Below are 25,179 nucleotides of genomic sequence, written 5' to 3' on the forward strand. Positions count from 1 at the left end.
CTATTTTTTCACCTCTTCCACACTTACTTTACTGAATTCAAAATCACAATTTGGTCAGATATATTTGGATGTGTAGTGTCAGCATTTGTTGCTGGAATGTCATGCCTAAGTATGCTAATCTTGCCAATGAAATGGCCTCTGCTCCATATGTAGTGGCCTATACTCTCACCAACAGGCAGCAGATTCAGGGCCAGTCAAAAGCCAACTGCATAGAGTGCATCATAGACTCAGCTCGGTAAACCACATACTGTATTACACACGCAAATTCAACCACACAGACTTTTACTTCTAGGAGCTTTGAGATAGATGTCTGTGACAAAAACAGAATTGAAATGCACCGAGGGCAACAAGGCATATTAGGTTAAACTCTAACTGTTCTGGGAGCACTGAGCCAGGCAGTGGGTTGGGGCTGGTACATGGTAATGATGGTAAATGCATCATTAGTGTGACAGTAACATGCATCTCTGGTGGTAGGTTCTATGTGGGGGACTGGAGAGGAGGAGCCCAACGATAACAAGCGCAGCAGGTCACTGCCCACAGCTGTTAACAGGCATGACGGCACCTCCTTCTCCCCTTCACTCAGAGGAGCGGTCAGAAAGACAATTCCCCAAATTCCCCTTTGGGGTAATAAAGGCGGGTGGGATGGAGGGAAAGAGTGAAATTAGAGCTTCTTTGTGGGGATGTGCCCTCTCTCCACCTGTGTGTCTATGTGTGTGTCTGTGTCTGTGTCTGTGTCTGTGTCTGTGTCTGTGTGTGTTGAATGGCGGGAACCCGGTTATAGAGATTTACTGCCCCAAATCACACACCTTTTCCCAGGGTATATAACTGAGAAACCAGTCAATTATAATATATTATTAATGAAATGGAACTTTAAATGATAGTCAATGTCTAAATCAGGCTTCTCTACGGCCTCTGCATAATTAATCATCAACGCTCTGGGTGGGGACAAACAGCCCATCTCACTATGGAGCGCAGTTCAACGCATGTAGACCTATCAACTCATTGTGACAGGTAGGCATGCATTTGCTGCAGCATAGTCTATGCTACAGTAATAAAGACCACATGCGCCTCTAATTCACTACTCTTCTCACCATCAACTCAATTCAAATTGCATCTAAAATAGATCCTGTTCAAGAATGAGATATGTCCTAGCCTACCCCTTTCAGGTAATACATTCAATGTAGTATTAGCCTTACATTTAGCAAATTAATAATAGGTTATGCATAATAAGCTTCCATTTTACAGCCTTGTCACTTATGCAATACGTAAGCATGGCACGCACCTGTGCTTCGCTGGCCTCTCCCCTTAAAAAAAAACGCTCCGTAGCTCTTCAAGTCCCATGTAGGAAAAGCTCGACTAGAATAGCTTGCTGGGTATTGATTTTTTTTTAGCATTTCTTATACCAATAAATTATTAAAAGCAGAATTACTGAACCTTAAATACAGCAGCCAATAGAACTCACGGATAGTTTGAAAGAGCGAATGCGAGATGGCAGTAGGCTAAAGCAGTTATTTATTCAGACCCATAACCATTCAATCTTCATTAAGAGAAGTGAAGGCATTCTGTATCTAATTCTTGTCCTATATTATTCAACCATGTCATTAGAACGATGAACATATGGACAATGAAACATTCAATTTAACTGTTGAAAGCGAGGAAGGAATGAAGCTACAATAGAAAGAAGGTAGGCTATAACATTAGGGGAAATATTATGAAAGATATGTCAGCAGCCAACCAATTATACAAATAGGCCCCATTATATTATGAAATCAAAATCTAATTCACTAGCCTAGTGCTTTGCACGAGAATCACAATCTCTCTCTGCTTTAGCATGGTGCTGGACGAAATGGCAGCAGTTCCACGGGCGCCCAACCAATTGTGCTATTATGTGGGGGTTTTTCATGTGATTTGTAACTTATTTTGTACATAATGTTTCTGCTACCGTATCTTACGGCAAAAAAAAAAAAAAAAAAAAAAAAAAAAAAAAAAAAGAGGTGCTGGATATCAGGACGGCAATTACACACCTCGGATTAGACAAAGATTGTTTTCTTCAACAAGCAAGACGCACATTCTCTAAACACCCGACAGGGCCAACATCTCCGTTATTTTCAAGAGCAAACGACGCAGGTACAGAGGACAAAGAGCCGGATGCATGGTCAGGACCCAGGAAAAGGAGAGTGGCCGTTACCGTCCATAATACTCGCCAACGTGCAATCATTGGACAATAAACTAGACGAGGTACGATCACGAATATCCTACCAACGGGACATCAAAAACTGTAATATCCTATGTTTCACGGAATCGTGGCTGAATGATGACATGGATATTTAGCTAGCAGGTTATACGCTGCACCGGCAAGATAGAACAGCGCACTCTGGGTCTGTGCAGATTTGTAAACAGCTGGTTCACGAAATCAAAGGAAGTCTCTAGATTTTGCTCGCCTGAAGTAGAGTGTATTGTGATAAATTGCAGGCCACACTACTTGCCTAGAGAGTTTTCAACTATACTTTTCATGGCTGTTTATTTACCACCACTGAAAGCTGCCGGCACTAAGACCGCACTTAGTCAGCTGTATAAGGAAATAAGCAAATAGGAAACCACTCACCGAGGCGGCGCTCCTAGTGGCCGGAAACAATAATGCAGGGAAATTAAATCAGTTTGACCAAATTTCCATAAACATGTTAAATGTGCAACCAGAGGGAGAAAAAAAATTCTAGATCACCTGTACTCCACACAGAGACGAGCGCAAAGCTCGCCCTCCATTTGGTAAATTAGACCACAACTCTATCCTCCTGATTCCTGCTTACAAGCAAAAATTAAAGCAGGAAGCACCAGTGACTCGGTCTAAAAATAGGGGGTCAGATGAAGCAGATACTAAACTACAGGACTGTTGTGCTAGCACAGACTGGAACATGTTCCGGGATTCTTCCGATGACATTGAGGAATACACCACATCAGTTCAGTCACAGGCTTTATCAATAAGTGCATCGAGGACACTTACACGTACATACCCCAACCAGAAGCCATGGATTACAGGAAACATCTGCACTGAGCTAATGTTAGAGCTGACGCTTTTAAGGTGTGGGACTCTAACCCGGAAGCTTACAAGAAATCCTGCAATGCCCTGCGACAAACCATCAAACAGGCAAAGCATCAATACAGGACTAAGATTGAATCATACTACACCGGCTCCGACGCTCGTCGGATGTGGCAGGGCTGGCAAACTATTACAGACTACAAAGGGAAGCACAGCCAAGAGCTGCCCAGTGACACGAGCCTACCAGACGAGCTAAATCACTTCTATGCTCGCTTCGAGGCAAGCAACACTGAGGCATGCATGAGAGTATCAGCTGTTCTGGAAAACTGTGTGATCACGCTCTCCATAGCCGACGTGAGTAAGACCTTTAAACAAGTCAACAACACAAGGCTGCGGGGCCAGACGGATTACCAGGACGTGTGCTCCGGGCATGTGCTGACCAACTGGCAGGTGTCTTCACTGACATTTTCAACATGTCCCTGATTGAGTCTGTAATAGCAACATGCTTCAAGCAGACCAGCATAGTCCCTGTGCCCAAGAACCCAAAGGCAACCTGCCTAAATGACTACAGACCCGTAGCACTCACGTCCGTAGCCATGAAGTGCTTTGAAAGGCTGGTAATGGCTCACATCAACACCATTATCCCAGAAACCCTAAACCCACTCCAATTTGCATACCGCCCAAACAGATCCACAGATGATGCAATCTCTATTGCACTCCACACTGCCCTTTTCCACCTGGACAAAAGCAGAACACCTAAGTGAGAATGCTATTCATTGACTACAGCTCAGTGTTCAATACCATAGTACCCTCAAAGCTCATAACTAAGCAAAGGATCCTGGGACTAAACACCTCCCTCTGCAACTGGATCCTGGACTTCGTTGGGCCGCCCCCATGTGGTGCTGGTAGGGATCAACACATCTGCCACACTGATCCTCAACACTGGAGCTCCCCCGGGGTGCGTGCTCAGTACCCTCCTGTACTCCCTGTTCACCAACGACTGCATGGCCAGGCACGACTCCAACACCATCATTAAGTTTGCAGACAACACAACAGCGGTAGGCCTGATCACCGACAACGATGAGACAGCCTATAGGGAGGTCAGAGACCTGGCTAGGTGGTGCCAGAATAACAACCTATCCCTCAACGTAACCAAGATTAAGGAGAAGATTGTCGACGACAGGAAAAGGAGGACCGAGCACGCCCCCATTCTCATCGATGGGGCTGTAGTGGAGCAGGTTGAGAGCGTCAGGTTCCTTGGTTTCCACATCAAGAACAAACTAGAATGGTCCAGGAAACTAAAAAGATTTGGCATGGGTCCTGAGATCCTCAAAAGGTTCTTCAGCTGCAACATCGAGAGCATCCTAACCGGTTGCATCACTGCCTCTTACGGAAATTGCTCGGCCTCTGACTGCAAGGCACTACAGAGGCTAGTGCGTACGTCCCAGTACATCACTGGGGCAAAGCTGCCTGCCATCCAGGACCTCAATACCAGGCGGTGTCAGAGGAAGGCCCTAAAAATTGTCAAAGACCCCAGTCAGACGGTTCTCTCTACTACCGCATGGCAAGCGGTACTGGAGTGCCAAGTCTAGGACAAAATGGCTTCTCAAAAGTTTTTACCCCCAAGCCATAAGACTCCTGAAAAGGTAATCAAACCCAGACTATTTGCATTGTGTGCCCCCCCAACCCCTCTTCTTACGGTGCTGCTACTCTGTTTATCATATATGCATAGTCACTTTAACCATATCTACATACTACTTCAATCAGCCTGACTAACCAGTATCTGTATGTAGCCTAGCTACTTTTATAGCCTGTCTTCTTACTGTTTTATTTCTTTACCTACCTATTGTTCACCTAATACATTTTTTGCACTATTGGTTAAAGCCTGTAAGTAAGCATTTCACTGTAAGGTCTACAGTTGTATTCAGCGCACGTGACAAATAAACTTTGATTTGATGTGCGTAATTCCAATCAATATAACACAATACAGTAACAGTTCACACTCAAAAAGACTAGTCTACTGGAGCTAGTTTCATTTATTTACCCAAGAGAGCATATAGCTAGCGACATCCATGGGCTTTTGTGTTTTTCTGTCATGAGTAATGTACAGTAGCCTACATCATATTTATTGGATAACCACACAATGCTTGGGCTTTTTTGGGCTTGGGCTCATTAAATGTATTTAATGTCTGGCTTAGGCTTGAATTTTGGATCAAAGCTCTAATCAAATCCAAACAAAGGCCTATTTATATGCCAGATAATGCTTTTGAACAACACTTCCGGTGTTGGCGGGAAATACCAGGTTACCTGGAAAAGCGATTTATTCTCGGGATGGAACATTTGTAAAATACCGGGAAAATATTAAACCCTAGTGTGTGTGTGGAGGGTATATATGTTAGTAGTGGCTAGAGGCAGAGATGAGCAGTGAGTCAAACCTTCGTGGCTACAGCGAGCAGTGACATTATCAACTGGTTCTGACAGTTAATCACATTACCCTCTTTTTCTCTCCCCCTTTTCTCCCCTAATTACTGCAGGCCAGCTCTGTGCTGTAGCTATTTTTGCAGGGATTCCTCCATCTAATGGCCAGTCAGTGCCTGTAACTGTGTTCCTGTGCCTGGTTGCAGACGCAGCAAATTGGACCCTGGTTCTTCCCCCTGACACACACAAGGGGGAAGAGGAGAGGCGAGCCCAACCCCACAGCTCTTCCCCCTGACACACACAAGGGGGAAGAGGAGAGGCGAGCCCAACCCCACAGCTCTTCCCCCTGAAACACACAAGGGGGAAGAGGAGAGGCGAGCCCAACCCCACAGCTCTTCCCCTTGAAACACACAAGGGGGAAGAGGAGAGGCGAGCCCAACCCCACAGCTCTTCCCCCTGACACACACAAGGGGGAAGAGGAGAGGCGAGCCCAACCCCACAGCTCTTCCCCCTGACACACACAAGGGGGAAGAGGAGAGGCGAGCCCAACCCCACAGCTCTTCCCCTTGAAACACACAAGGGGGAAGAGGAGAGGCGAGCCCAACCCCACAGCTCTTCCCCTTGAAACACACAAGGGGGAAGAGGAGAGGCGAGCCCAACCCCACAGCTCTTCCCCCTGAAACACACAAGGGGGAAGAGGAGAGGCGAGCCCAACCCCACAGCTCTTCCCCCTGAAACACACAAGGGGGAAGAGGAGAGGCGAGCCCAACCCCACAGCTCTCTGTGTGGGACTCAGTGATGGAAAAGACAGCCACTGTAGGACCTGCTAAGCACGCAGGCATCCCTACTACCAAGGCATTATGCTTTTAAGCTTTTTCAATTAATTCCAACTCATGAGCAATCAAACCACACATGACGACTGTGCCCTCGCATTCCAACTCCAGCAAGCTAGGCTCCATCTTCAGCCACCAAAGGGAAGCAAATTTATATACCCATCAAACGTTCCACTGACAGGAATACAGGATGAGGCCTAAATATTTCCACTGCCATTCATTTACCTTGGACCTAGTCAAGTGGAGGATGTCTCCCAGCCAACCAGACAGTGGTCTACTATTATACCTGTCTACTACAGAGTTTCTCCTATAATCTTTTTCAGCAGCAGAGTTAGCGGGGGCGGGGAATACATCTACATTACAACAACAAAAACAAAATTATATATATATATATTTATTTGCAGTGGCATTGATTTAAATGCATATAGGGGAAAAACTGTACTGGATCCCCAGCCTGAGCGTCTCTATGCCATTATCATACAAACTACCACCAGTACCTCTGCTCACTGCTCTATAGAAGCCCCAGCCAGCGTCTCTGCTCACTGCTCTATAGGAGCCCCAGCCAGCGTCTCTGCTCACTGCTCTATAGGAGCCCCAGCCAGTGTCTAGCTCTGTGTGCTCTAAGCTCCAGCAATGCAGGTCTGACAGAGTGCGTCTTAGATCAGTTTCCCCTCCTCCACTCAATAATGCATGTGGTCTGTGGCCTGACTGGAACATTAATAATCAGTTAGGTGGATGCTGTTATCCTGCTCTAATGCCTTCAGTGGAGGTGTGTGTGTGTGTGTGTGGAATCTCTCTGGATCACCTGTGAAACTCTACACCTTTGATTATTTATAACGAACGGACACCTCCTTGCTTAGATGGAGTCCTCTGACAACAGGCCGTTCGCTCAACTCCAGTTCTTCTTATCATCTATCCACCTCCCTGTGCTGCTTACCATTGAAAACTTGGTTGGATATGAAAGAGGGTGGGATTATTGATGACTGCCTTATTGGGTCTTAGATGTGGCGGTCGGGGGTATTATATAGGGTGCTGCTGTATGTATTCCAGACCCAGCCTTCTCCTCCTCTGGTGTCCTGAGAGGCACTGTATAATGTATGGAAAGCAGAGCAGTACTGAACCAGCGGTGGTATAGTCATGAGGGACACGAGGCTGGTTTACATTGAGCACATCAATAGTTACAATGCTAGGAAGACAACTAGATTCATCTAGCTGAATGGATTATAATGTAGTGTGCACTACAAATTGTTAGGTACAAAAGAGGTGTAAAATAATCAACACATTTGTGGTGATGATAGTTCTCTTTACACTGGAAGATGCTGTGAGTGTCAAGAAAAAAATAAAAATAAAACCAAGTCATATGTTATTTCTGTCTTTCCAAGAACGTGGCGATAGAGGAAGATGGTAAGGAGGAGGGTGGGAGAGGTAGAGGGGTGTATCTGTACCTGTCCTTTCCTGTTGACCCCGATGATCCCAGCGGTGGCTTCGTGTGGGGCCGTGACAAAGATGGTCTCCCCGCTGATCCTGTTCATGTAGATGCAGGTGCCAGTCTCCAGGTCGTACAGGTGGATGTAGCCATATTTGGTGATGAGGAACACCACATCCTGCTTGGAGCTTATCTGAGAGGAAAAAGTCAGATTTAAAAATAAATGCATAGAGGCGCAAAACGTGTAAAGTGTAACATATGTAAAAGCAGAGTATTCTGTACGATTGTACAAAATAAATCCCTTCAAGAGCAGAAGAGTTGTCTTTCATTCATTTATTACATTTTATTCATTCATTCATGAAAATAGTATTAGAGCTCTACTCTTCCGGTGCTAATACATTCCTGTGCTAATCTTTAGCCCCCTCCCCTACTACAGTGCCTTCAGAAGATATTCACACCCCTCGACTTTCCCTAATTGGTGTGTTAAAGCCTGAATTTATAAAACTGATTAAATTCAGGTTTGTTTGTCACTGGCCTAAACACAATACCCCATAATGTGGAATTATATTTTGACATTTTACAAATTAATTAACAATGAAAAGCTGAAATGTTTTGTATTCAACCCCTTGTTATAGCAAGCCTAAATAAGTTCAGGAGTAAACACGTGCTTACCAAGTCACATTATAAGTTGCATTGGCTCTGTATACAATAATAGTGTTGAACATGATTTTTGAATGACTACCTCATCTCTGTTCCCGACACATACAGATACTTGTAAAGTCACGCAGTTGAGCAGTAAATTTCAAACACAGATCCAACCACAAAGACCAGAAAGGTTTTCCAATGCCTCGCAAAGGGTACCAATGGGTAAAAAAAAAAAAAAAAAAAAAATTGTTTTTTTATAATATCCCTTTCAGCATGGTTTATTTATTCATCACACTTTGGTTGGTCTATCAATATACCCAGTCATTACAAAGTTACAGGCGTCCTTCCTAACTCATTTGCAGGAGAGGAAGGAACTCAGAGATATCACCATGAGGCCAAAGGTGACTTTCAAACAGAGTTTAATGGCTGTGATGAGAAAACTGAGGCTGGATCAACAACATTGGAGTTACTCCACAATACTAACCTAATTGACAGAGTGGGGGGGGAAAGGAAGCCTGTACAGAATAAAAATATTCCGAAACAGGCATTCTGTTTGCAACAAGGCACTAAAGTAATCCTGCTGAAAACGTGGCAAAGCAATACACTTTTTGTCCTGAATACAAAGTGTTGTAATGTGTTATGTTTGGGGCAAATCCAATACAGAGTACCACTCTCCATATTTTCAAGCATAGTTGTGGCTGCATCCTATTACGGGTATGCTTGTATTCGTTAAGGACTGGTGAGTTTTTCACGATAAAAAAATGCTTACCAAGAAGACAGTGAATGTTCCCGAGTGGCCGAGTGATAATTTTGACTTAAATCTGCTTGAAAATCTATGGCAAGTCCTGACATTGGTTCTCTAGCAATGATCAACAAATAATTTGACAGAGCTGGAAGAATTTTGAAAATAAATGGTTAAATAGTGAAAATCTAGGTGTGGAAAGCTCTTTGAGACTTACCCATTAAGACTCACAGCTGTAATCCCTGCCAAAAGTGATTCTAACATGTATTGAATACTTACGCAAATTCGATTTCTGTACAGCAATAAATTAACTAACATTTTCAACAACAACAAAAAATAAAAATCACTGTCATTATGGAGTATTGTGTGTAGATGGGTGAGAAACAAATAAATGTAATCGATTTTGAATTCAGGCAGTAACAACAAAGACACTATGTGCTGTGCTACAATGTCAGGGTGTCCTTGGTCAACAGTGGCTATCAGTGTTAAGTACAGTCCACAGCTACCTACTAGGCTTCCCTTGGCTAACACTAATATCCTTCTCACATTACTTTGCCAACACGAACAATACTACTTTTCTTTTCACATTAGCCTTCCCAGCATGCAATTATGACAGATTCATAACCACGCCAGTGCAGTACAGCTGGTCTTAGAGTGATAAGTATAGTACATTGCTATGATGTACCTGCATGGCCACAGGGAAGTCATTCTGAGCCTCTGGAGGGAAGAACACGTCCACTGCTTTCTTTGGAAAAGGCTGGTTCCCTGTGGGTGGGGTGCCCACCTCAATGATGTGCAACTACAATAGAGAAGAACCATTAGAGAACAATGTCATTTACAGTCGTCTACAATGACGTGCTTAGCCAGCGGGAAAAACTGGCTGCAATGACATCAACACAGCTAGAATTTAACCTGTTGTAATCTGGTTATAATTATGTCATTTCAACCAGCTTTGCCAGCTGAGTATTGTCGAGAAAAAAATTAAAAACAACTCCACCAACCAACCCCAATATCACCCCCTAACCTCAGTACCCAGGTCCTTTGGCCTACCTTTCCTCCGGCCTGTCCTCTCACAGCAAAGCAGAACAGTGTGGACTCCTCTGTGTTGCCCTCCATTTTGAACTGGGCGAAGCCGGCAGCGTGGCCCTCGATGGGCTGTGACACTTTTCTGTCCACAGAGTACAACTGCATGGCACCCACCACACGGTTTTGCTGCAACAGAGAAAACACATGCTCTTTATGTTCATTACAAGGTAATAGCATTCTCTGCTACAGCAATTAGTTGAGTTTGATAGTGCACAGCTGTGTGTGTGTGTGTGTGATTAGATATATTCACTGTCATTGAGTTAATGTGTGTTTGTGTGCGTGTCTAAGACAGTAACCTGTGCGGAGATGCCGATGAGCAGCAGCCACTTCTGCTTGGCATCAGTGCGGTAGTTGATGATTTGACAGCCCGCCAGGCTGGAGTGCCGGTCAAAGACTTTGATTGGCTGGGAGTCCCCCTCCATGCTCCAATGGTAGACGGCATTGTCAGTCACAAGTGCCACTGTGTTGAGGGAGATCCACTTCCAGAAGGTGACGTCGTCGGTCATGGTGTGGGCCTTCATCTTGCTCTTCATCTCAATGTTAAAGATCTGAAGGGTTTTGGCGGCTGAGAGGGGCAGAGGGAGCAGAGAGAGGCATCGAATGGGAGAACAACCCGTTATGGCTACTCTGAGAAGTCAGCAAACACACACAAACACACACGTCAGACTGAGGGAAAAGTAAAGTAAACGCCAAATGTCACTTGAGTAATGAGAGTCAAGCTCGAAATGGTAGTTATGGCCCAAAGAGAGCATCAGGCAAGAAGGACATCATGACACAGCAGTCAGAGATTAAGCAAAGAAATTAAACAGACCACTAAAATGTTACATATCAGCATCCAGGTCAATTATAAGATAAAACAGGAAGAGGACTAATACTTAGACCGTATTAGAGGGAAAGGACTGTTGACAGTGTGGTTGGGGACTTACTGTAAAAGGACACCCTTATAAAAAAGTCAATGAAAAGAGGTTTTCAATATTGATTAAGCCTGTACCATTGTACGTTATTAGATGTTATTTTACTTTGTTTATATACACTGAGTATAGAAAACATTAAGAACACACGCTCTTTCCATGACAGACTGACCAGGTGAATCCAGATTAAAGCAATGACCCCTTAATGATGTCACCTGTTAAATCCACTTCAAATTAGTGTAGATGAAGGGGAGGAGGCAGGTTTAAGAATTATTTGTAAGCCTAGAGACAATAGAGATGGATTGTGGATGTGTGCCATCCAGAGGGTGAATGGGCAGGACAAAATATTTAAGTGCCTTGGAACGGGGTACAGTAGGTGCCAGGCACAACGATTTGTGTCAAGAACTGCAACGCTGCTGGGTTTCCTGTGTGTATCAAGGACATCCAGCCAACTTGACAACCTTGGGAAGCATTAGAGTCAATATGTGCCAGCATCCCTGTGGAATGCTTTAAACACCTTGTAGAGTCCATGTCCTGACGAATTGAGGCCGTTCTAAGGGAAAACGATGCGGGGGAGTGGGGGTCAACTCAATATTAGGAAGGTGTCCCTAATGTTTGGCGTACTCAGTGTATCAATGATGGATCGGTTAGAAAAGGTTACTCACCTGTGTTTTGTTTGATTAGTTTTGGGTGAAGTCAGTTAAAGCTTTATTAAGAAGCATTAATTATTGTATTCCCTGTTATTGTATTCCCAAATTCATAAAAAGTTGCAAAATAATTATTTCCCGTGTTATGAGTTTTTGATACCAAAGCCATGGCTTCATAATCATAAACATCACACAGACTATAGTTTGCAGTGCACCAATTACAGCATCGGCAGCCCCATTTAAAAAGTGTGAACCAAATTAACAAAGTGAGTTTTGATTAGACCAGATTAAGCAATTGGAGGTGCACGTGAGAATCTGCATGGTGCATTTTCTGCTTCTCCCATCCCCCAGGGTCACTAAACCATCACATGATAGATTTAGCACGGTGGCAAAGAGTGAGGGCAGATTAGGGAAGAGGAAGAAGAGAAGTTAGATATGCTACTAAGCTAGAAGACCACGGCCCTGCGTTTCCCACTACATAGTAATACAACCTGTAATTCCGTCCTACAGTACAACACAAATGATTGCGAATGAGATGCCAAATAATGGAAAAAGTCATGCCTGCTAATCCAGTATAATCTCAACTGCTTTCTGCTTCAAATGAGATGATCATTTAATGGCATTTTACAGCATATGAGTGTTTTTACTATCTTAGGCACTGGAAGTCCCTTTTCTCACATTTGCCACTCAACTTGTGTCCTTTGGTCATATGTTTGTGAATGAAGAGCGGGCTCCAAAACTAAATTGCAGGTTAAGACAAGGTTTCATGTAACAGTAATACTTAGGTAATTGTTGACTATAGCTACTCCTGAAATGCGTATATAGGCCTATTGGCTGTAGCCACAGACTAATAATGAGTCCCTCCTCCAAACATTGTGTATTGACACGGCCATCCTACCCTCAAAGGTATAAAAAAAATGTTTAACTCCAAGTTGATGACTGGCCCTTCGGTACTGTGCCATTTCAGAAATAGTCCTTCACTCACTAGCTAGAAAATTTGCCTTTCAGATATATTACTGGTTGCTGTAACCAGGCAGTCAGGGAAAACGCAGGGTCACGATACAAAGAAGGAGAGACGGGAAGCTAGGAGGAAACACCGAGCACTACGGTCACATAGATGGGGTCTGTCGGTCTGTCTGAAGGGAATCCCAGGAAATATTTCCAATCTAGGTTTGTTTAAGTGGTTTGGGCCAGTGTAAATTACATTAGGATTGGCAGTAGGGATGGGGGTGGAGAGGGGCAGTGTTGGACCCACAGGGAGAAGCATGACTCTTATTGAATCTACTGGTTTAAACCAATCAAAGGCTATTTAACGTTAACGACCTATCAATTGGTGGCTAATCTGATTTTTCAGCCCTCTGGGCCTTTCTAACTTGTCAAGGGGCCCTATTCATCATCTCCAATCTCCTTCTGGCCTGAAATGTACACTTGCTATATCCACACCATCATCTGATAGGATAGAACACCAGCGGAAGACTCACTGGACATGCAACATCATCTAAGTCTGAGCAGAACTACCATTAGAATACAAAACATTGATTTAAATCACTATCATCACCCAGGTGATGCCTCTAACAGAGGGAGGAGCACGGATCTACAGTGATCATTAGCTAGCTATGAAGGAATTCTAAATCTCTCAATAAAATAATCAGATTACATCATGAGTAACCTAGCTCACGTCTACTTACTGCTTTACCCACAACTTATGTGGTCTCGTTTCAGGATAATACATAACCTAATCTCTTACACAGCTCTTATGACAAAGGTAGTGAACCCCATTGAATCCCAAGGGTTTGGACAACAGATTCAAACACAGGAACTGGGGAGGGAATCGAAATGGCAAGCAACAAATTTGTGTCAACCCACAATATTTCCACCCCAAACAGATACTAAATCATTGGTACATCTAAGAAACAATATTGATGTAATGCCAACATTCAAGCTAGAAGGTTGTGAAAGATAAATCCTGTTTAGATTGGCCTAACAGTTAGATAATAGCTTAAACACAGGTGCACCAAATATAGCATGTATGAAACAAATGTGTCCTGCCACTGTATTTTCACAATTATGTCCATCTGTGTGCATAGACAGGGGTTGGAATAGAGTACAAGGGGACTGGAACAGTGGGAGTCAGTCCCAAGCTGGATGATAACATGATGATGATGATATGTCTAATATGAAAGGAGGGACTAGAGTGAACGAGTGTGTGCAAGTGTTTCGAGTGAACATAGTGTGGACTTGAACTAAGTCTTAAGGATGTTTGAATGCGGATTTAAAAACAGGATTTAAAACTTCCACAACTCTGTTGTACTGAAATTTTAACTCACCGTCTGCATACAGATAAGAAAGCAGTAAAAAAAAAAAAATGAAAAAGAACAAACAGAGAAACAAAACATAACATAACAAAACAGACAAAGCAATTATGGCTGCTGAACAAGACTTACACTACTGTTGGGTCATAGGTCAGTAAGACTAATGTCTGGGACAATCAAATATACTTTACAAAACTAAATAGAAATATCTGTATGTATGTGGACATAAACTGATGTCCATTCAGTGTTGAAGTAAACATTGGTTGTTGACAGAAATCTGCTGGCTACATAACAAACATGTCAAAACTGAATCATGAAGGCAGGCCCATTAAGGGTTAAATGTGTCTGTACTGCATCAATAAAAACATCAACTCAAGTGTACAAAACGGTAGGTCTGTTATACATCAGATAACTTGACAAATCCTATTGTTTCCCAGGGATTGTATCCTGGTTAAATGAAGGCTTAATGAAATTCAGACTGTCAGTTTCGACTGGCTTACCTTTAAGTGCGATGACTTTGGAGGCGGGGTTCATGATGGCGCTGTCTGCAGAGATAGGCCTGCGGATGGGCGTGTTGGGGTCGGCCATGTCTATGATCACCACCTGCGCCTGCTCGCCCACCTTCTCCCGGATACAGATGAACTTATCAGACTCCATCGTCAGGGTGCTGAACCCGATGTTGGCCGGGTTGATCCCCAAGTTTTGGAGCTAGGGGGGAGGGGGAGACAAGATTAGGAGCTTTTCAGCTATCAATTACCTGAGTAATAGGAAGAACAAAAAAAACTACCAGCTGGAATACCTTGAGTGTGTGCATGTGTACACTGTGCATTCAGACCCATTCAATTTTCCACGTTTTGGTACAGCCTTATTTTAAAATGGATTAAATCATTTTAAAAATCCTCATTCTTCTACACACAAAACACTATAATTACAAATAAAAAAACAGAAATACCTTGTTTACATAAGTATTCAGACCCTTTGCTCTGAGTGTCAAAATTGAGCTCAGGTGCATCCTGTTTCCATTGATCATCCTTGAGTTGTTTCTATAACTTGTGGTAAATTCAATTGACTGGACATGATTTGAAAAGACACACACAAATAATAAAGGTCCAACAGTTGACATTACATCTCAATTGAAAAACCAAGCCATGAGCTTGAAGGAATTGTCCGTGGAGCTACAAGGTCAGGATTGGTCATTATAGGGTATTGTGCATAGATATACTAAAATGTATTAATCTAGGGCTGTAAAGTAACGCAATGTAGAAAAATTCAAGGTGTCAATACTTTCCGAACGTACTGTTATAATAATGAGCCAATCAATAGCAAGACAGCCTCTCTCACACAGGCACACTGCTTTTCTACAAACATCAACATTTTCATCAGACTCCACTGTCAATTGGTGCCGGCTGACTGGCTATGAAGTGGGAAAGAACATGGGGAAGGGGCATACTCAGTAGACTATTCAGAAATACTTGGAAGACAATCAAAGGGTCTTCACTCTTCCACATGTTGCAACTTAGTTCACTTGATGGTAATAAGCTTGACAACAGTATCTACATGTTGTGTGGTTATCTGCAGTAGCAGCACATGGGATGAATGAATGGCCTTGGTGGCTAAACAAGTGTTATGCCAGGGATTTAACATCAGGTCAGCAGCACACAGTACTTAAAAGGGGTGTGGTGGTGGTGCTGTTGTGACTGGTGATGACATTGAGCAGCGCGCAGCACCCCAACAGAGACGATCAGAACAGAGCAGAGCTGCATGGTTTCTAGGACTGGGAACAGGAGTAGGGAATGGGGAGTGATCCTTGGCCAACGTTTCATTTGGCAGCATTTCACCACTAAGTAACTCTGTTGCAAAACATCTGGGCCCTTATTCAACGTGGACTCCAAAGTCCGGTTCACAATCTCATACTACATTTGGCTCAGCTCATAGTAATGGTCTGACAACACCAATTAGAACTCCAACGTGTAATCATGTGCTGTACATTTTAGGTGTGCCAGCCAAACATGTATGTCTGATGATGACGAGGCATCGTGATGCCAACACACCCCATTCCTGAGTCTCTTTGAAAAGCTGGTCCAGATAGCTCCTGCAGAGGAACATAGGTGCTCTCAAGGCCAGGTATAGCTTGAGTTGAGTGGCAAGTCCTGCTCTGATCTGTTGAACTTACTGCTGACAACATGGCATACAGAGACTATCAGCCTGCATGAGAAGGAAAACAAGGAGTCAACTCATGTTCCAATAACAAAGACCTGCGTGAGGCCAGATCAACATTACACAAGCTGCCTCGCAGGCACCACTCTGTCACCCTGTGTCTGCCAGGCATAACACCTACACAACATACTCACACTTACTCATAAAAACCCTGACACAGCAACAACCGGCCATCTGCAGGGTAGCAGCGGGTGAAGTGGCACACTGTGCCCATGGGCCTATCTAGCATTGATCTATCACTATTCACCGTCACATTTGGCGACTTTATTTCTGAGGACAAGTTGAGCATGTCTTTCTCACCTTGTTTTACGTTCTCACCTCATACTACTTGTGTAGTAATGTGGGAGTGTACATTGAACTGGGGCTGCAAGGCATGTGTCAGTTTGTGATTCTGACAGGGTAGCAGTAGTCTACAACCTGCAGGTATATGTCTCATTGATTCTGAGGGCCACGGAGCTCCTTCTCCCTCCAGGGCTATTAGATGGAGGATTCTCCCTCTGCCCCCATCCATCCATCTAGCTGCTCAGACTTGAAATGCAGCCAAAACCAACTTTGCTTTGAGATCCTGAGTGGCGCAGCGGTCTAAGTCACTGCATCACAGTGCTAGAGGCTTCACGACAAACCCGGGTTCGATCATGGGCTGTTTCACAACCGGCTGTGATCCAGGGTCCCGTCCAATTGGCCAAGCGTCGTCCGAGTTAGGGGAGGGTTTGGCCGGTGTTGTAAATATGTTCTTGACTGACTTGCCCAGTTAACTAAAAGGTTAAAGAAATAAAACATAAAACATTGAGGGGAGTCGAATTTAAAGTGAAGGAGAAAAACAGGGAGCTCTCCATCAAGACACACAGAAACACACAGGGCTGGAGGTGCCACAGCGCCTGCAGGGGCTATGGTAACTGACAGGAATAGAATCTGACAGAGAGAGGGTCAGGGGGAGGCGTTATGTAATTGTTACGCCAAGCAGTACACATCTCTGATTCTGAACTGTTCTGTACACAGCTGTATGGCACAACCCCCCATGGCGCACAACTATTCAAAGACATTTCTTTTTACACATAATATCAGATGACAGCTTCATTCTTTTCTTAAAATACATCTTTACTACACAAAAGACCAAAACAACATTCATTCCTAAATTGTAAGCAAATAATTGTATGCCTCCCCACAAAGCAAATGGGTATTGGGTATCCAGGTATTTTACCACTGGATTCCCCCTAGCTAATGCCCTGGAGTGTACACAAAGCACAAGCATGGAGACCGAGCCTACTCAAATCAAAACCAGTAGCCAGGTTTAAGGGTTAATGGTAAAAATACATTCTATTTTTGGATTTAAACATCTTGATCGGATTAATGTTGCCTACTGAACAAAACAATGTGGCCTCGGTCTGACAATCTGAAACAGTTCAAACATGCTCTCCTGCTGCACACTGTGCACAGGTAAAATGTTCATTTGTTGTTGGAATATCCAGGTAACAGAGATACCGGTTTAGACTGAATCAGGCCTGAGGGTATAGCAAAGAAAAGAAAGCACATGGGTCAATACCCCACCCCTGGCCTAGACCACTGCTAATTAACTAACATGAGTCGTTCCTGGAAATGTGGTAAAACAAATCCAGGACCTGAACCTTCATCAATGGTCCACAACCACACCAGGCAGGCACCGAATTCTTTCACTCATGTGGAGCCTCAGTTCTTCCTTTTCAATTATCCATCTACCCTACACACAAGACAAAAGTCATGGAAGTAGACTCAAAAGTTGTGTAAAAGCAGAGAGGAAGACAGAGGCACAACTTGGCAGAAAATCTCCCTCCAGCATGTGGTGTTTTTTCATTGTTTCACAACACCAAGCAAGGTGTTTTAAAATGGAGGTTAATGAGTGTTGAATTTGGTCAACCTCAAAAACATGTATGGCTTATTTGCTACGTGTGGTTTATTTGATCTAACAGAAGTTTTGTAGTGCTTATGTTGTTATGAGTGTACTGATATAAGTAGGACGTGAGATCCTGGCAACTTCAATAAAAATCTATATTGGAGTCGGCTTCGAGATGGCTCTGCATATTCATGGCATGCTATGCTGCTAGCCTCATCTCTCTATAATGAATACAGGTGGTTGACGTCAACAAAACTCATTGAATATTCACAAAAAAGGATTACAATAATGAGATGTCTCCACCAATCCAAAGAAACGGGATAGGCAGGGGCTAGATAGCCAGCCTTGCCACTGTGGACAACGACTCCCATTGTTAGGGCGGAGAGACATGCATCTAGTCAGTATAGCCATAACCTTTGGTAAAAGTAATTTAAGAGCCTGTTATGGGAATGACATGTTAAAGAGAATGGTCAGGGTGAAGAGGGAACTCCTTTATCATTATAACAGAAAGGACAAAAAAAAGGAGATAGATACCCATCTAAATGTATGGTAGAAATTCTATTATAGAAAGTTGCACTTCAGTTCCTGTACATTCCAGTTTAGAGTTCTATTTACTAATCGCCCTGATGACATCACTGCATCTTGGGTCTAACCATCTCTCATTGGCTGGAGGGAACCCTTGATGTCGGTGGTAGGGAACACGGCATAGGAAGTGCTAAAGCAGTAACGGTCACTAAGTGAATTGAACAGTAGACAATGGAGACCTGCAGCCCCTAGCCAAACACGATTCATCCCTCAGTAAAGACATGGTCACATTTAGAACGGCCTGTCTGTTCACTGTGGGTAACAGCCAGCCAGCCAAACGCACACACACACACACACTACAACAAAGGCTACCATCTCCCTAGAGATAACCGTCACTTGACCCAAGCCCAGAACAAAACACATACTACCACAATTCAGATTCAAGGACATTCTTTAAGAGATTCCATTCATAAAACCAGTGTGATGACAGGACTATGATGTGTTTGAAACGCACCCGTTTTAGTGGCTCGGATATAGGATTAATCAAATTCACATTTGCAAAATCAAAAATTGCAAGAGTTCAATATGACATGCAATATTTTAAAATGTCACTGAGCCAGGTGTAACATTTTTTCCTCCTCTTGCAGCTGCCTCCCACACACAGAGCCACACCCCCTGTCACTCAAGCGGCGCAGTTCCTCCTCCCCACTGTTAAATTCACTATAAGTTGGCATGCTGTTCTGTTCGGTCAAATGCAATCAACCGATTCCAAACAAGAACGATGCCGCTTCCTACTTCACTTTTAAATGTAAATCATTCCATTTTATGATTCCAACAGTTCACCCAAATGTTTTGCTCTATACTGAATAAAAATAAACACAACATGTAAAGTTGGAATAGATGATCCCAGAAATGTTCCATATGCACAAAAAGCAGTCCACGGGCCTCACAACCACGTGTAACCACACCAGCCCAGGACCTCAACATCCGGCTTCTTCATCTGCGGTATAGTCTGAAGGATCGTCTGAGACAAGCCTTCCGGATAGCTGATGAATCTGAGGAGTATTTGTGTCTGTAATAAAGCCCTTTTGTAGTGGAAAAACAAATGATTGGCTGGGCCTTGCTCCCAAGTGGGTGGGCCTATGCTCTCCAAGGCCCACCCATGGCTGCTCCCTTGCCCAGTCATGTGAAATCCATAGATTAGATCCTAATGAAATTTAAATTGACTGATTTCCTTCTATCCTTCTATTTTTGTCCTGTATATATTGTCAAATCGCAATATTTTTAATCCCCGTGCCGACAAGATGAAAAAAAAATCTGTCAATGTGCCCTTACGCAAGGCAACTAACCCTAATTGCTCCAGGTCGCCTTCGATAATGTCAGGCTCTGGCAGTGACCCCACACAGAGAGTGTCTAAAGGGTAGTTGGGATATGTACATTTGTGAAATAGGATAAATGAGCACCCACCTAATTATTATTATTGATGGACACTGATGCCTTAAAAGGACAAAACCCTGGAGAATTACACCAATGATCTACAAAAAGACCAGCGCAAATCATCCTACAAAAATATACTAAACTCCCATGGCTGAGAAATCAAAGGGAATATACAGTGGGGCAAAAAAGTATTTAGTCAGCCACCAATTGTGCAAGTTCTCCCACTTAAAAAGATGCTTGTGTATTTTATGCCTCGTGTTACTATTGTATCATTGGAAGCATCTCACGGTAAAGTCAACACCAGTTGTATTCGGCGCATGTGACATAAGCATTTTGCTCAAATCAAATGTTGTCTGTCTACACAGATTGTCCATGACCAGGCATACATGAGTGCAAGCTGGGCAGGCACTAACATAGCCCACCCCACATAGCCATGCATGACATCACTGGGGAGGCATTTGGGTGAAACCAGAACAAACAGACACCATTGTACACACCAACCTGGTGGCTGGAAAATCACTCATTTAATCATGAGGCTGTGTCCTCTCCTCACACAGACCTGCTGTTGGGTTACCTACCCCTTGGCACAAGCAGGATTGGTGGGTTTTGGCAAATTTCCAGCGTATCGCTGCATTAAATATGGACATGTACGCCAACACAGCAGGGAAGCACATGCCACGAGACTTGACACAGAAGAGCGATAAAAGAAAGGAGTAAATCGAGGATGTAACAGAAGTGAGTAAAGAGCAGGAAAGAGACTTGAAAGACAATGAAAGATGGATGATATGAGAGAGAGAGAGAGAAAGAGTTAGGGTCACGGCTGACGCCACAGCGCGACATGCTTATTTATCCGGTGGGTGTCCTTGTCCAAGTTCACTTTGCCACGGCAGCATAATGAGAGAGAGCGAGAGAGGGGAAACAGAAGAGAGATTGGGGGAAACAAAGGGAGAGGGATGAAATAGAGGGAGCATGATTCTGAGTGATGCTCCCAGCCAGGTTATTGACTCTGCAGGTGCTGTGCTGTGGGAAGAAGCAGACAGACTGCCACAAGGCAACAGTAAGTCACTCCTCACCCACCATCAAACCTCTCCTCATCCATTACCACCACAAACCCTTCTCGCCCACTCCACTGTCACAATGACATGAAAGCCCCTAACTAGATCTTATATGGCATTACAGTGGAGCATGCTCTGCATACTTCTGTTATGTAAGACTGAGAAGCCAACAAGAAATGTAGACTGAGATGTGTCAATCATTTATTAATAAGGGCTGAGCCTAGCAGCTCCTGGTTCCAGATGCCTTGGAATGGCTGGATCAAATGGATATCCACTACAGCCTCACTGGCAGACAGTGGAACAGCAGTAGTGCACTGTGTGGAACAGAGCTTAACATTAGCAGCACAGACTCCATAGAGAAAGCAAATCTCATAAGGGGTTTTCAGTTAGTGACAGTTTGTAAAAAATAAAATATATATTTTAGAAAATCAGTAATCTGTTTACAAGAAATCTGCAAGCTCAGTTGAAATTGTTGGTGTTATCATTGGCAACTTCCGCTTCAGCTCTCTAGAAGCTGCAGTAGCGCAACGCTGTGGCCACGACTGCAGCCCGCTCTTCACTCACCAGGAATCAGTGACCTTAAACTGGAAATAAAACCCTTTCACAAAGCTGGAGCCTAGCGGCGACGAATGAGCATCCAAGTCACATGTAACTGCACTCTCTCCCTGGCTTAATCAAAGCTTATGTTACGACCACTAGGCTAAACCGCAAATCAGACACTTTCCCTGACCCCATGTTAATCATCAAATCAAGCTTTATTTATACTGTACATTTCAGACAGGGAATGCAACGTAATTGGCTTTACAGGAAAATAATAAAATAAAAGCTGAAATATTTGATACACAACATACATAAGATTTTAAAAAAACAGAAGGACAACTAAAAAGCAACCTAAGGAAAAGTAAAGATAACAATGTGTTTAAAGATCTCTTAAATATGTTCACAGTTTCAGCTCCCCTCATGTACTCTGGCTATTCCAGATGCTGGGGGCATAATAACTAAAGGCTGCCTCTCCATTGCCTCTTGGTCCCAGGCTTTGGGATAGATAAAAGGCCAGTGCCAGAGGACCTGAGGGACCTACTGGGTACATCGCTTAAAAGCATGTCTGACATGTATTGGGCTGCACAATCGTGGATTGATTTAAAAACAGAAAGAAGAATCTTAACTCACAGGCAGCCAGTGCAGAGACCTTAAAACCGGTGTAATGTACAGCATTCTGTATGTTTTGAAGTTGACCAACAGCTTTCTTAAGCTCTCTCATAAGAGGAAGCCCCTGCCCCATGAATTAATCTGCAAATTTAACCCGAGGTTAGCGTTTCCTCTTTTCCTTCGAGGGAACATGGGCACCTTGCTCAGCACAAAAGCCCCCCGCGTTCTGCGGGAGTTAAAGGAAGGTCAAGGGTAGGATGTGCTGAGGCTTGCAGAGGCTGCAGCCCCAACCCGCTCTAGAACGCCACAACAGGAAGCAGGAGCCCATTGTCCCACGGACTGAAACAACAGGCTGGACCTGTCTCCACGGCGACCATGTGACCACAGGACATTTGACCAGCACCAACCATGGGGTGAGGAAAAAGGGTGCCCTGGCCTGATGGATATAAGGGAGAAAAAGGAAGAGGAACACAGAGTGGAATCCAGCCACTGGTCAAGCTAGTTCTGCTGACTGAGGGTTGGTTTCCAGGTAGTTACAGTGCCTTGCGAAAGTATTCGGCCCCCTTGGAACTTTGCGACCTTTAGCCACATTTCAGGCTTCAAACAAATAGATATAAAACTATTTTTTTGTGAAGAATCAACAACAAGTGGGACACAATCATGAAGTGGAACGACATTTATTGGATATTTCAAACTTTTTTAACAAATCAAAAACTGAAAAATTGGGCGTGCAAAATTATTCAGCCCCCTTAAGTTAATACTTTGTAGCGCCACCTTTTGCTGCGATTACAGCTGTAAGTCGCTTGGGGTATGTCTATCAGTTTTGCACATCGAGAGATGGAATTTTTTTCCCATTCCTCCTTGCAAAACAGCTCGAGCTCAGTGAGGTTGGATGGAGAGCATTTGTGAACAGCAGTTTTCAGTTCTTTCCACAGATTCTCGATTGGATTCAGGTCTGGACTTTGACTTGGCCATTCTAACACCTGGATATGTTTATTTTGAACCATTCCATTGTAGATTTTGCTTTATGTTTTGGATCATTGTCTTGTTGGAAGACAAATCTCCGTCCCAGTCTCAGGTCTTTTGCAGACTCCATCAGGTTTTCTTCCAGAATGGTCCTGTATTTGGCTCCATCTATCTTCCCATCAATTTTAACCATCTTCCCTGTCCCTGCTGAAGTAAACCCATGATGCTGCCACCACCATGTTTGACAGTGGGGATGGTGTGGTCAGGGTGATGAGCTGTGTTGCTTTTACGCCAAACATAACGTTTTGCATTGTTGCCAAAAAGTTCCATTTTGGTTTCATCTGACCAGAGCACCTTCTTCCACATGTTTGGTGTGTCTCCCAGGTGGCTTGTGGCAAACTTTAAACAACACTTTTTATGGATATCTTTAAGAAATTGCTCTCTTCTTGCCACTCTTCCATAAAGGCCAGATTTGTGCAATATACGACTGATTGTTGTCCTATGGACAGAGTCTCCCACCTCAGCTGTAGATGTCTGCAGTTCATCCAGAGTGATCATGGGCCTCTTGGCTGCATCTCTGATTAGTCTTCTCCTTGTATGAGCTGAAAGTTGAGGGACGGCCAGGTCTTGGTAGATTTGCAGTGGTCTGATACTCCTTCCATTTCAATATTATCGCTTGCACAGTGCTCCTTGGGATGTTTAAAGCTTGGGAAATCTTTTTGTATCCAAACGCGGCTTTAAACTTCTTCACAACAGTATCTCGGACCTGCCTGGTGTGTTTCTTGTTCTTCATGATGCTCTCTGCGCTTTTAACGGACCTCTGAGACTATCACAGTGCAGGCGCATTTATACGGAGACTTGATTACACACAGGTGGATTGTATTTATCATCATTAGTCATTTGGGTCAACATTGGATCATTCAGAGATCCTCACTGAACTTCTGGAGAGAGTTTGCTGCACTGAAAGTAAAGGGGCTGAATAATTTTGCACGCCCAATTTTTCAGTTTTTGTTTTGTTAAAAAAGTTTGAAATATCCAATAAATGTCGTTCCACTTCATGATTGTGTCCCACTTGTTGATTCTTCACAAAAAAATACAGTTTTATATCTTTATGTTTGAAACCTGAAATGTGGCAAAAGGTCGCAAAGTTCAAGGGGGCCGAATACTTTCGCAAGGCACTGTATTTTCCTTTTTGTGAAATGCTTTGCTGCGTTATTCTACAGTCCGGTGGCCTGCACTGAGGAATGTCAAGTGTTCAGCAAATCCATATGCTCACAAGCATGTCACAAGATATTAGCCAGTTACCATGTGAGAGTTTAAAGATGACCACAAAAACCTTTTAAAGTTGATGTCTTAAAGAGAGCAGGGCAAAAAAATTCCACTCATTTTATTTTTTTTAACTGGTGGGGTAAAATGTCATGTCTCATTTAAATGCCATTTGGCAAGGGTTATTGCCATGCTAAAATGCATAAAGACTTGAAGGCAGTAAGGAGAGGAGCACAGTCATGTACAATGTAGCTAGGTAGGAGGAGCAATGGAAGCGACCTTGAGGACTGAGGCCATTTCATTTTCAGCTGAACTGGTTACATGGTTGTAACTTGTTCATGCTGCATTAACAGAGATAATGTTTTATGCTCTGCTCGACAGCCCTAGTATGATAAAACTAAGCTACTTCATAGTGATGGTGGAAAATAAATCTATTAGTTACAAATCAGGATATTTGACGATTGTCAACGATCTGATACAGCCAAGTAGCGAAAATTATTTTGCGAGATAGTGTACCAGCACCAAAACTCCAGTATATTTCCTTCATAGCTTGTTCTCCATCTTTTTAAATAGGGAGACAATTTGTTTTAAACACTTATTTTATTGATCAAAGCTTGATTATCATGGCTCTCATCCC

The 25,179-nt window shown here is 43.5% G+C and overlaps 1 protein-coding gene across 1 annotated transcript in view; it reads right to left on the reverse strand.

Moving 5' to 3' along the window:
• The window catches only part of LOC135548590 (clathrin heavy chain 1), a 65,105-nt gene that overhangs the window by 33,133 nt on the left and 6,793 nt on the right, over positions 1-25,179 (reverse strand). The window contains exons 2-6 of the mRNA XM_064978342.1: positions 14,558-14,765; positions 10,484-10,752; positions 10,152-10,313; positions 9,787-9,900; positions 7,734-7,907 (exon numbers count right to left, since the gene is read on the reverse strand). Of these exons, the coding sequence (XP_064834414.1) occupies positions 7,734-7,907; positions 9,787-9,900; positions 10,152-10,313; positions 10,484-10,752; positions 14,558-14,765 (927 nt within the window). The remainder of the gene's footprint in view (positions 1-7,733; positions 7,908-9,786; positions 9,901-10,151; positions 10,314-10,483; positions 10,753-14,557; positions 14,766-25,179) is intronic.

Source organism: Oncorhynchus masou, chromosome 11 (assembly GCF_036934945.1).
Source record: "Oncorhynchus masou masou isolate Uvic2021 chromosome 11, UVic_Omas_1.1, whole genome shotgun sequence".
NCBI classification, from domain to species: Eukaryota; Metazoa; Chordata; class Actinopteri; order Salmoniformes; family Salmonidae; genus Oncorhynchus; species Oncorhynchus masou.